General features: G+C 40.1%; 1 protein-coding gene across 1 annotated transcript in view; it reads left to right on the forward strand.

Annotated features, from left to right (window-relative positions):
• Positions 1-12,997, forward strand: part of SHC4 (SHC adaptor protein 4) — a 109,392-nt gene that overhangs the window by 25,871 nt on the left and 70,524 nt on the right. Inside the window, exon 2 of the mRNA XM_006920385.2 lies at positions 7,538-7,608. Coding sequence (XP_006920447.1) covers positions 7,538-7,608 — 71 coding nt within the window. The remainder of the gene's footprint in view (positions 1-7,537; positions 7,609-12,997) is intronic.

The raw sequence follows: 12,997 nt of genomic DNA on the forward strand, positions 1-12,997 counted from the left end.
GCCTCTCCTTTTGGAAGAACAAGCAGAACGCATGACTTACTTTTAGCAGATTCCATCTTTGTGAGAGCATTAAGGATTCAGAGGGTTGACATTCCCTGGTTGCCAAGACCCCAAATGTGAATGAATGAACAAATCTAGATTTTCAGGCTTCTGAACCTGGAACAGAAGAAGGAGCTTTCATTAGGGTAGATGTTTGGGTATTTAAAAACATGTTCAAATAAATTAACCAAAGTTTATTTTGAGGAGCTACTGTGTGCCAGGCAGTATTCTAGGTCTTGGGAGTAGAGCAGTCCTAACTCTCTGCTGCTCACTTCTAGTTGGGGAGACGGACAACAAACAAATACAAAATCCTGTCAGCAGTAAGTGCTCTGAAGAAAAACAAATACAAGAGGATAGAGAATGGTAGAGAAAGAGAAGGTGTGAGCAGCCCTGTGCTCTTGGATGGGAAGTTTCAAAGGTGTTATAAGTTTGCTCTAAGAAGTCAGTGGCAAGACCACCTGTGCCTCTTCCACTGAAGCCTGTCTTGCTGTTTGTCTCACCGAACTCCCTCTAAACTTTCTCGCCAATATAGCACTCTATTCCAGAGGTGTGGTCCCTTATCTCCATTGTCTTCTGGTCCAGGTTTTCATTAGATTGCTTCTGCGCTGAAAGGAAAAGGACTTTCCATTCCCTTCTCATACGACGCACATTCTAACTCAAACCTGGCACAAGGAGGGCTTTGAGCAGCTTAACTTCAGGGTTATTTTAACTGGCAATATACCTCTTTAAGAAGGAACACATTACAGATGGTCCAGTTAGGATACAGGTTATTTTGAGACTTCCTGAACATCATTTCTTGGCTGCTTCATTCAAATAAATCATTTATTGCCCTGTAAGAGGTGCTGGTGATAATGATGACTAAGACTCACTCCTTGCCCTTGAGAAGTCCACAGTCCAGCGGTGGACATAGACATTAAACAGATAAATTGCAGCACTACTGGGTGAGTGCAACCTTGGGGTGTGAGTGATATGCTCTGGAAGCCCAAAGGAAGAGCATTGAACTCGGCCTCAAGGGTGCTGAAGATTTCAGATAATAGTAATGATCTGATACCTCATTCATTTATTCATCATCCATCCATTCACACACATTTCCTGAATAGTTTATCTCAGGGCCACGCACTGCCTGCAGATATTGTTTGTGTGGCCTGTTATTGTTATCATTGTTTGATAATAGTTCTATTGAGATATAATTCACATATCATACAATTCGCCCATAGAAACTGTATAATTCAATGGCTTTTAGTATATTCACAGAGTTGTGCAACCATCACCAATGTTACAACACCCTCATTAACCCCCAAAGCAATTTTTTACCCTTTAGCAGTCACATCCCATCCCCTCAATCTTCCAGTCCTCCTTTCTAGCTCTGTAGATTTGTCAATTCTGGATATTTCATATAAATGAAATCATATAATATGTGGTCTTTTGTGACTGTCTTCTTTCCCTTAGAATAATATTTTAAGGGCTCATCCATGTGGTAGCATATATCAGTACTTCATTCCTTTTTATTGCCAAAGACTATTCCATTGCATGATATACCATTTTTTATGGATCCATTTATCAGTTAATGGATATTTGGGTTGTTTCTATTTTTTGGCTATTATGAATATTGCTGTTATGAATATTTGTGTGCAAATTTTTGTGTGGACATACATTTTCAGTTTTAATGGGTATATATCTGGGAGTGGAATTGCTGGGTCATATGGTAATTCTGAATTTAACTTTTTGAAGAACTGCTAAGCTGTTTTCCCTAGTGGCTGCACCATTTTACATTTCCATCAGTAATGAGTGAGGATCCTAGTTTCTCCACATCTTTGCCGACACTTGCTATTTTCAGTTTGCTTATTTGTTCTTAAAATTATAGCCATCCCAGAGGGTGTGAAGTGGTATTTCATTGTAGTTTTGTAGAGCAGTTCCCTAGTAATGAATGATATTGAGCAGATTTTTTATGTGCTTATTTGCCATTTGTATATCTAATTTGGAGAAATGTCTATTCAGATCATTTGGCCATTTTAAACTTGGGTTATTTGTCTTTTTACTATTAAGTTATAGGGGTTCTTTATATATTCTAGATTCAAATCTCTTATCAGATATATCATTTACATATATTTTCTCTCAGCAAAGGAGTCTGAGAGAGAATAGTCAGAGGATAAAGATGAGGAACCAGAAAAATGCCCTCAAAAAAGCCAAGAAAAAAGAGCAGTTCAGAGTGAAGAGAGCAGGGTGGGTAGAGATTAGTGATGGCAGATCCCCTAAACAGGTGAGCCAAGAACAGAAATGGTTCACTAGAGGGGACTACAAGGAGGTGGTTGGTTTGCTCAGGCAATTTCAGTAGAATCTTGAGGCCAGAAACTACTATAGTGAGTGAGTTGAATCATGAGTGGAAAGTAAGGAAGTGGAGACAGTAAAGGTTATGAAGAGAATATCCTCCTCTCGCTCCACCTTCCAACCCTTTTTTAAAAAATGGGAATGACTAGAAGTTATTTAAAGATGGTAGAAAAATTCTGCAGTGTCTTCAGGCTACACTGGTGGTCTCTTTCACTGTTGAACATTTATATCATGAAGGTTAGACTCTCGTCATGTCATACTTGATTATGTACTGTTCTTCAGTATTCTGATTATTTCAAAGTGCCATTCTTCCTTGTCTTACCAAGTGCAGGGCCTAGACCTTAAGCCTTCTCTTGAACGACATTCCTCCATACTCCTTGTATAGGGGCAGCCACATTCTAAGGAAGGGAATGTGCCACTGAAAAAAAAGGAATTTAACCCTACCTAGTAACTAGTAAACTGTGGTTTCTAGAGGTTAAAGTGGTAGGCTTTATTTAATTGTTTAACTCTAAAACTATACTTCCTACTTATTTTTAAAAATATAAACAATACAAAAATGTAAAGTAAAAAGCAAAAGGCTGCCTCTCCCTTTACTAGAGTAATCACTGTTAACAGTTTTTTATGTATCCTTCAGACATGCTTTCTGAGGACATCAGAATGTATCATTCTAGAAAAGAGTCACGATAAGTTCCCATAAGCGAGCTATCATTCCTTCTCTCTGAAAACCTCAGTAACGTCTTTTTTTTTTTTTTGGAATGAATAGCTTAAGATACACATGGTCATAAATAGGCTGTTCACCTCTCCCCAGGAGCAAATGGTTGAAGCTCAGACAGTACAAAAATATTATTACTGCCCTGGGCATGAAGGGAGAGTGTGAGCTGGGAGTGAGGTGAGCCGTCTGTCAGGTGCTGAATGGGAAGATTGTCTGAGCACTGCTGAGCTCTGCCACTTTCTCACCACCTCCCTGTGCCTCTAATAAAGGCCTTCAGTGTCCTCTCCCTGTCACAGGGTCAGGAATTAGGGAGTGCCTTCTGTCTCTTGTGTTACCTCCTACAGTCCCCGGAGAAGCCTGGATTCATGCCTGTTCTTAACAGGTGTCCCCCCTGCTTGTCACCCTCTTACCCACCTGGGTAGACCAAAAAAGAGTCAGTGGGAGCCAGCTGAATGACCCCTTCTCTTTTTTATTTTTCTGTCAAACAAGGTTTATACACAGGGTCCCAGAAGGGTACTATGGACTCTAGAATAAACCCTGATTCAGTCTCACTGAATGAATGAAACCAAGCCAGGCACTTTCCTTTAATAGGCCTTAATTTCCTCATCTATTAAGTGGAATTAACAATGACTAACCTCATAGAAAGAAAAGTCATCTCTTTCACACTTGTCCTATCCTCATGGGGCTGGGTTTTAAGAACAGAGACCATGTCTCATGCAGATCTGTATTTAATAAATGAATGAGAGGTACTGTCATCCCCTGTTTCTACTTAAATAAACCAACTTCTCCTCCCTCAGGCCTTGACAGTCAGCCACAATCGGCTTATGCAGTCATCAGGTACCTAAACAAAGAAGTGGATAGATTATTTTTAGGTGCTGCTCGCTCCTTGCTTCCTCACAGCAATGGTTTCTGAGTGAAATGGACTGTATGATTTAATGGGAAGGCCAGCTCCATTCTGGGCGTTGGGGTAATTGTGGCAACAGTCAGACATTGATTCCCTCTCTTCATTTTGCTCAGAGTGCTTCCTCCACACATGCCCAGGGTGGAAGGAGAAATATACTCATTGTCATGATCACTTCAGGCCCTGACTCACATATCGTCAGTAACTTCAGTTTATCACAATGAGGCTGGCAGAAGGTGTCACCTGTGCTGTTGCTGACGGACAAGTGTGTGAAGAAAAACAAGTTTCAGTGAAGGGAGGGGGATCGGAAGCAACACCTGGGCCTGCCTTAGAAGAAAGGAGATGAGGTGGTTAGCACCATGAAATGTGATTAAGAAGATTCCCTCTCTCCCTGTCTGCCTCTCCCACTCTCCACTCAAAACCCTTTTCCTCAGAGATAACCAACCCCCACCCCCACCCCCATTGGTGAGTCACTTCACTGGACTAAGAACTCTCCCTCACATGGGAGGCTCATTATCATTCAGGGCTCCCCCCACTACCCCCCAGAACACCTGAGGAGCAGGGTACTGTTTTCCCTACCTAACACTTCACTACAAAACCCCCTCTGTTTAGGTTGTTTGTTGCCGATCTCTTAGATGAGGGAATAACAAAAATAACAAACATGGAGGAAATAACAAAGAAATCCAGAAACTTGCCAAAGGTATCATCCTGGCCTGTAATTCCTGAGTCTCTTTCTGAGTCCTCAGTTTTCCTGTACTCCTCACTTATCCACCAGGATGGAGAGACCAGTCAAAGCTTTACCTCCTTTGATCTCTTCTCCCTCTCTCTGCTCACTTTAAAGATACTATTGAAGTTCAACAATGCAGGCTATATTTGTTCTTTCATCAATACTTATTAAGTACCTACTGTGTCCCAGGCACTGTCCCAGGTGATGGGAATACAGTGGTGATCATGGTCCTTACTCTTGTGGCACTTACAACCAAGGGAATGAAGAGAGGCAACAAGCAAATTAACAAGCACACCTGATAATCAGTCGGTGGTACAAAGGTGACAAATGGGGGCTGTGATGAAGGGTAACAAGATGGGGCTTCTGAGGCAGTGAAGGATGAGAAGGAGTCAGTCCTCCAAGGCAATGGGGGAAGAGCTAGGCGGAGCTAGCAATGGGGAAAGAAGAGGTGCAAGTGAAAGAGCCCGTGTTTGGAAAGGGTTGGGTGTATTCGAGGAATAGAAAGAAGGCCCACGTGGCAGCAAAGTGCACAGGGGAAGAGTGACGCAGATGGAGTCAAAGGGGCAAGCAGAGGCCAGGGGTCTAGGGGCTTATAGTATAGAGTTTGTTTTGAAAATAAATGCCAGGGGATTTAAGCAATGGTGGGGCAAGAGCTGACACTCATTTTTGAAAAATCACTCTGGCAGAGTGTGCAAAATGTAGATGTTGGGTCACATTTTCAAAAAGCATGTCCTGACAGGTTGAGTCAACTCATCTTAAATTGATGATTTACAACTGAGGGGAAAGATGACACCCACCTCTGCACCGACAAAGAATCGGAAGTGTAGCCCAGACCTGTCCCCCAACCTTCATGGGGAGTTCAGGGTTAGGTGTACAGGAAATAGGGAAACAGAAGCTAAGTTCTGGAATGAAAGAAGACGCTGAAAGGCAGGAAAAGCCGGAGCAGCCCGCAAGGATAGGAAAACCATATTTTTCAGTCCACCTTGTCATGGAGCTTGGATCCTTGGAATCTCCTTTCATGACAATTCCGAGATGGGCTTCCTCCCATACCCACTAAATCTAGCTTTCCTTTCCTAATCAGTCTTAAGGTTTATTGAACAGAGATCTCTGGACATCACTTATTTCCCCAAGGTACTCCGGCCTTGGAATTTAAGTCTGATTGGGATAGAATAAAATATTCAAAATTTTTTTGTGTCATTATTAGAGACCCCAAGAGGAGTGTAACAAACACGAATCTGGCTAAGAATTGCCAGGTCATTGTCCTGGTCAGCGTGCTCACCCCAACACTAGGCTCTAGGCAACTCCTGGTGGACTGACCTGCTCTTGGGATGCAAAATCTACAGAATTTGCTCAGAAATACTACAAGAAGTGTCTAGGGAGGCACCCCCTGGCTTCTGCTATCTTTCCACAGTGTTTTTGCCATTTCCAAGCAGAGGGAGGCTGGAAGGCTTCCAAAGGAAAGCTAAACAGGAAGCATATAATTTCCAAGGAGGCGACAGATCACTTTCAATCAGACTGCTTGGCTCTCATAACATTTCCAGGCTCATTCTCAGAGAAACACTCTCCCTCGTCAACCAAGGCTCTGCTGAGAGGATTTACTCCCACGGTCTCACCTGGCAAAGTTACACAGATGACTGCTAAGTCTGCATCCCCAGGCTTACTTCCTCTCCATAACTCCAGAACCCAGTTTTCAACTGCCAGCTTGTTATTTCCTGGATAACCCACCAACGTCTTTCAGTCAGTAGGTCCCAAACCAACTCATTATCCCCTCTTCTGGCTTTCCTGTTTCTGTTAATGGAATCACTGTTCCCTCTGCTACCTCAGCTGGAAACATCTGAGTCATCCTTGACTCATCCCTCTCTCTTATTCTCTAGATCAAATCAACTGCCGAATCACGTAGTATCTATTTCCGTGATGTCACTTGAATCTGTCCCCTCCTTCCTACTGCCGCCATCCCTCCTCAGTGTGGGCTATCATTACTTCCCTCTCAACAGGAGCAGCCTCACTTATTCCCTCACTATTAACCCACCTTCATACTTCTGCTGACATAAGGCTTCTCAAACATAAACTGATCACATCACTCTTCTACCAGCAGTCTGACGTGGCTCCCACTGCTGCCACATTAAATATAAATCCCTTTGAGCTTTATAAGTCACACTTCCCTTTCCAATACTCCTTGTTTAAGCTAAATTTACTCATTCTTGGTATAAGACATAATTTTTTTCCTTTCTTAAACCTCCTTAATAAATGATTTTGCAAAAAATATCTTTTTTATATTACTAAATCCTGTGTTATCTGTATTTATATGCTTGTTTTATCTCTTTAGAAGATTCATTGTTTCTATATTATAGTCTCACATTTATTTTTGCTTCCTCTAATATTTGAGCACATGTAGGTATCAGGTGCTGCTCTTAGAACAACTGCATGAAATAATTTAACTCTCGCTACAATTCTAATTGTATCCCCAGTTTACTGGAGACAAAATTGAGATACAGAAAAGTGAGTAACTTACAGAGGTTCCATAACTAATAAGTGTCAGAGCCATGATTCAAATTCACATTGTCTGGTCCCAGGGTCCAACTCCTGACCATTGAACTCAACTTTGTCTTTGTTCCTGACATCATAGTTTGGACTTAGCTGATGTTTAATAACTGAATTGAAGCTTAAGGCATGTGTCCATTAATGGTCAGAAATATCAACGGCAGGCTGAGTGTGCAAATGTAACTTGATATCAGGAGTTGATTGAAGGTTTTCCCAGGAAATCACTCAGAAGCTAAGAGACATCTTTGTGCTATTTTTTCTATTTGTTCTTCTTTTTTTCTTATTTTAGTACATGGGCTGTATTGAAGTGCTGCAATCAATGAGGTCACTGGATTTTGGCATGAGAACCCAAGTTACAAGGTAAGAAAACAAAAATATGAGGGGTTTGTGAACTATAGTTTAAAGTCACAAGAGTTTCTCCCTGCAGGGATTTCATACAAGCCTTCAAAGTCGCCGTGGGTTTTTATTCACACGACTGGAAGGTAGAGCTTGGATGAGTGGCTTTATCTCATCATGTAAAAGATTTCACAATTGTGTGGTAGAGCATCTGCATTTTATATAAGAACTGATAAGATGATGCAATCATAGAAATAACTCCTTTCCCAGGTATCAGAAGTATTTAAAATTATGACTAAAAACAGGACCTTACAAAATCTGAGACCTGTTGAAGAAGAAGCCAAAAAGAAGACCAGGGGAGAACTTTCACTTCAGAAAGCCCAACTCTCCTCATTATGGCATCTGTGAAATGAGAAACTGTCCACTCCATGTTTGAGTCTCTCTCTTCTGTGTATGGTGAGCTGGATGGAAGAGTTGAACTCGGGGGAAGCCTTACCGAGGGTGGCCCCAGGAAGCTTAAGGGAGGAACCAGAATTGTCACTACACAGAGTGTAAGTCAGAAGCAGAAATTCAATGGTTCATCACGGCCAAGTTCAAAGCAAGATAGAAAGAATAATTGAGTGCTATGACTCGTCACTGGGAAAATTGTGAGATGAGGGGGTTAAGGTGAGAGAATGGATGGATATGAGTGATTTAGAATGAAGACTTGGGCATCTCTCATATGTGGTGCTGATGTGTGTCTCAGGGGCAAGCCACAGTGCCCCTTTGTATCTGGGGTTGCAGGCCACCTATTTCAAAGGCGAACGTTCTCATGATGAAGAGAGGACTTTTCCTAATGCTCATCCTGTGGACTTCTAGGCCTAGAAAAAGCGTCCTGTTGACCCAAGAGCTTTAAGAAAAGGAATCTTATCCCTCTTTAGGAAAATCATAGTATACAGTATTATATTAAAGACTCTAGAAGTCTTGTGCTATAGTTTAAAAAACTAACTTTGTCTCAAGATTTTCTTAAGTTATTTGGCCCCAGAATCCTTTTTTTTTTTTCTTCATGTAACATAAACAAACATCCCATACATCCCTATTTGGACTCTCTTTTATGATGCATCTAAATCTGTCTTTCCAAACTTCTCACCAATTTGTGGTATTCCCTCTGGAGTCAAACAGATGAAATCTAATTCTGATATGTGTGTGTGTGTGTGTGTGTGTGTGTGTGTGTGCGTGTGTGTGGGGTGGGGTTTTGTTTGTTTTATGGATTTTTTTGTGTGTGTGTGATTGTACTCTTGGTGCTTGCTTCAGTCTGTGGCACATTTGTTTGTTTTATGGATTTTTTTTTGTGTGTGTGTGGTTGTACTCTTGGTGCTTGCTTCAGTCTGTGGCACATAGAAAAGGCTCAACAGATATTTATTGAATACATGGTTCCATCTGACTATCTTCCAGGATTTAGAGATAGCTGCATTTCTTCTCCCTTTTAACTCTTCTCTTTCACATTCTCAGTCCCCTCGACTATCCTTTAAGTGACATGGTTTTGAGACCACTTCTTACCCTCTTAGCCCTCCTTTGGATACACTTCAGGCTTTATTTTATCCTGATGACCTTAAATCTGGAGGAAGCCTTTCCTTGAGTCCTGGCAAGTTACAGATGGGAGGAAGAAAGCTGCTCCCCAGGTTCCAAGAATGGGGGCACATGACAAAGGAATGTCCACTATGCTTACCTAAGAATGACTGATTTTCTGTTCATTCATACATTCATTCATTGGCTCGTTCTCTTTCACTTGAATATTTGTGGAGTGCCTGTTAAGTGCCTGAAACTTTGCAAGAATTAGGGATGCAGAAGCCTCTGACATCATGAGACTTATATTCTAGCTGAGGAAGCAGTCTGTGGCAAGGAAACGAATACACAATATACTTTCAAGTAGTAGTAATTGCCATTACTATAATAGTAACGTGGAGTAAGAGGATAGAGATATAAAGGGTAGGCTTTTAAATTTCATTTTATTTTCTAATTATAAAAATACTGTATGTTTACTTAGAACATTTGGAAAATACTGAAAAGCATGAAAAAGAATATCTCTCATAATATCACCTACTAATTTTGTGTTTTGGAATATCTTTTCAGTGTTTTCCCTATACATGAGCTTACAATGATTTTTAGAGAAAATCTAAAAATATATTTGATATAATTTCTCTCATCTTGAGCATTTTCCTATTGCTAAATATTCTAAAGTGTTCTTATTGTGGTAAAATACACATAACATAAAATCTACCATTATAACTATTTTAAAGTGTACCGTTCAGTAGCATTAAGTACATTGACATTGTTGTGCAAGCATCTCTACCATCTATCTCCAGACCTGTTTCATCTTCCCAATCTGAAACTCTACTCATTAAACAATAACTGCCCATTCACCACCCCCTACCCCTGGCAACCACCATTCTACTTTCTGTCTATGATTTTGATTGCTCTAGGTACCTCCTATAAGTGTAATTATATGGTATTTATCTTTTGTGATTGGCTTATTTCACTTAGTATAATGTCCTCCATATTTATCACTAGGCCAACAATATAACTATCTTGAAGGCTATTGATGTGTTAGATTGCTAGATTTGTCTGCAGAAGAACCATGGTAGTTGGTACTCCCCTCTTCCAGCCATGTGTCTATTTTTTTGTTGTTGTTGTTAGGATCTATTTTTTTAAATGGTTGTAAACTTGTAAGTCTATATTTTTCTATTGTTTAGTAAATGGTAAAAGAAAATTTTTTTCTCTGCCATCAGGTTTCAGTTTGTGACTAATATACACACTGTAGGAGAGATTATCATATATAATAATACAAGGATATCATTCCTTATAGATGTGTCTGTATATGTTTCAGGCATGGCCGATTGTGCTCTGGGAAGTTTTGTGAAGCTCAAGGGTGATGGTCTTCTTATTGGATTTGATGGTGGGGATGGCCTCTCTAAGGAGAAGATATTTGAGCAAAGCCCTGAATAAAGTGAGGGATCCAGTCATGGGAATGTTTGGGAGAAGAGAGCTTAAGGCAGAGGAAAGATGGCTGTGCATACCATTGATCCATAGCATCAACACTGACAGGGCTCAAAACATGGGCATGTGGTTTGGTAGGAGTGTAAAGAGTGTATATCTTCTTTCAAGAGTGGATACGAAAAAACTTCCAGTAGACTCCCACTCGGGGGATGAAGTGGCTGTCAGGATGGGAGGATCAAGATTCAAGATGCCCAATGGTGCCAAGTGGTTTGACTTGAAGTCAAGAGATTCCAGCTACCACTAGCCCAGGGACTTTGTCTATAGTGAGGCTTGAAAGCAATGAGGCCAATTTCCTTACACCAGGGCCAGACAGCAGTCTCCCTCCTTCAGAATTATATGTTCTATGCTGCCCCTTCCCAGCTCCTGAACCCCTTCTCCAGAGCACGTAGAGTTTGAGATACTGTGTCTTGCAACTTGGCAGCAGACTTGGGACTCCCTGACTCAGATGGGAGAAGGATAAAAACCACAAAGGAAGGTTAAATAGAAGACAAGGGAAAAGATATATAGGTATGTCCCACTTTAAGGAATTAACAAAAATCTAAATTTATTTAACAGAAAATTATCATTTAAAATTTGCCTCTGGTTTCCTTTAGTAGTAGATTCCTCACTGGTATTTCAAATAAAATTCAATATACAAAAGAAAATATTTTCACTTTTCCCCACCACGAGCTCACATATTGCTGAAAGTGAGAGTGACCTTTGAAACTCTTTGTTAAAACTCAAGGTCTTATGGGATATTCTACAAGTGGATATGTTACCTAAGTGAGAACATTTTTTTTTGAGATTAGGTTCTTTCCTTTAGGTCCCCCTCTCACTTTGATGTTAGACTGCTGCTTTCAATGAAGTGCGTACCTTCTTATGCCACTGTGTGTTTCTACCCCTGAGTAGATGATTTCATTGTTCTCATGCGACCAGCATAAGAAAATGGTTCACTTTCCCTGAAACCTCCAATTCCCACCCTGCTTCCAAAAATTTACTCTTTTTTCTCTTTTAAAATTTTCTTCTTTTTCTTGTTCTCCTTTCTTCGCTCAACTTCTATGTATTTTGATGTTTAGCTACTACTCAAGTTGTTTTATTACCAGGTGTCTTGGATGTTGTCATAAAACATTATGATTGAATCAGGTTTCAAACTGTTTTAAATTTAACTTTCACATATTCACAAAATTTCATTTTGCTCATAATCCTACTTAATGCAAGAAAAAAATTTCAATGGATCAGTTAGAATTCCAAAGGACAGAACTTATTTTGCATGACCACAGCTATCTCCTGTCATTTACCATCAAACATAAAATCAATCATGTGTGAATGCTGATAAATTTGTGTAATTACTTGCTACTACAGATATAAACAATTGTATTCAGACTTATGTCCCACTCTGGTAAATGTTCTTACCATCTCTATCCTAATTAATATGTTATTCCAGATAATAGGGAGACAGCAACATAAAATTCCTGGTAATAAAGGAGGAGCCACGATTAAGATACACCAATTGAGTCAGCATTTGAAACAAAGGAGGAAGATGGAGTACAATTCTTGCTTTTATGAGGGACCTTTCCATCAATTGTTTGAGAGAATGTACAGGACTTAGAACACAGAAAGTACTCAAATAAAGCAGAGAAAAAGAAAAAGACAAGAGGCCACTTACTTTGAAAGCTCCCATCACACTTCTTGGAGTACCTCAGTCCAGAGTTAGTCCCTGAGAAAGCCCTGTGGGTAGGTTTTACCATTGTTCCTCCATTAATTCTCACCCAGGCATGTAATTTTTTGACTGATTTAGGACTAAATCTCAATTTTTAGTAATCAAGTATTCATAGAAAAGGGCAAAAGAAGAAGTTTTTCTTAATAGTAAAGAGAAATGAGATCATTAGGAAAACAAAGGCTCACAGCCACGGTTGTCTTCAAAATGTTTGGAAGACAGTATCAAAAAGAAATAAGAGAAGGAGAAAATGAAAATTATGCTAAACATGATATAGTCATTTGTTCTCTCCTATAAAAATGTTCTCACACGATTTTTTCTATTCTTTTTATTTATTTATTTTATTTATTTTACTTCCTTAATGCCGCCACTTATTAGACCCCTTTTACTCTATCTCCCCCTCCCCCTCATCATGATTTTTAAAACAAAGCTAAAGAAAACAAAAAAACCTCATTAGATACACACACACACACACACACACACACACACACACACACACGCAAATAAATCAAGTCACTAAAACCTAAAGCCTGACTTCCCTCCCTTGAGTAAGCTTCCACATCATACAAAGAAAAGAAGAGTCTTCTTTCTTCCCTAAGGATGTCCACTTCTTGGTGTCTAGGTGGGGACCTGCCTCAGACACTGAAGGAGAAATAAATCCATCAAGGGCAAACCCTATCA

This window comes from Pteropus alecto, unplaced genomic scaffold, assembly GCF_000325575.1.
Source record: "Pteropus alecto unplaced genomic scaffold, ASM32557v1 scaffold86, whole genome shotgun sequence".
Taxonomy (NCBI): Eukaryota; Metazoa; Chordata; class Mammalia; order Chiroptera; family Pteropodidae; genus Pteropus; species Pteropus alecto.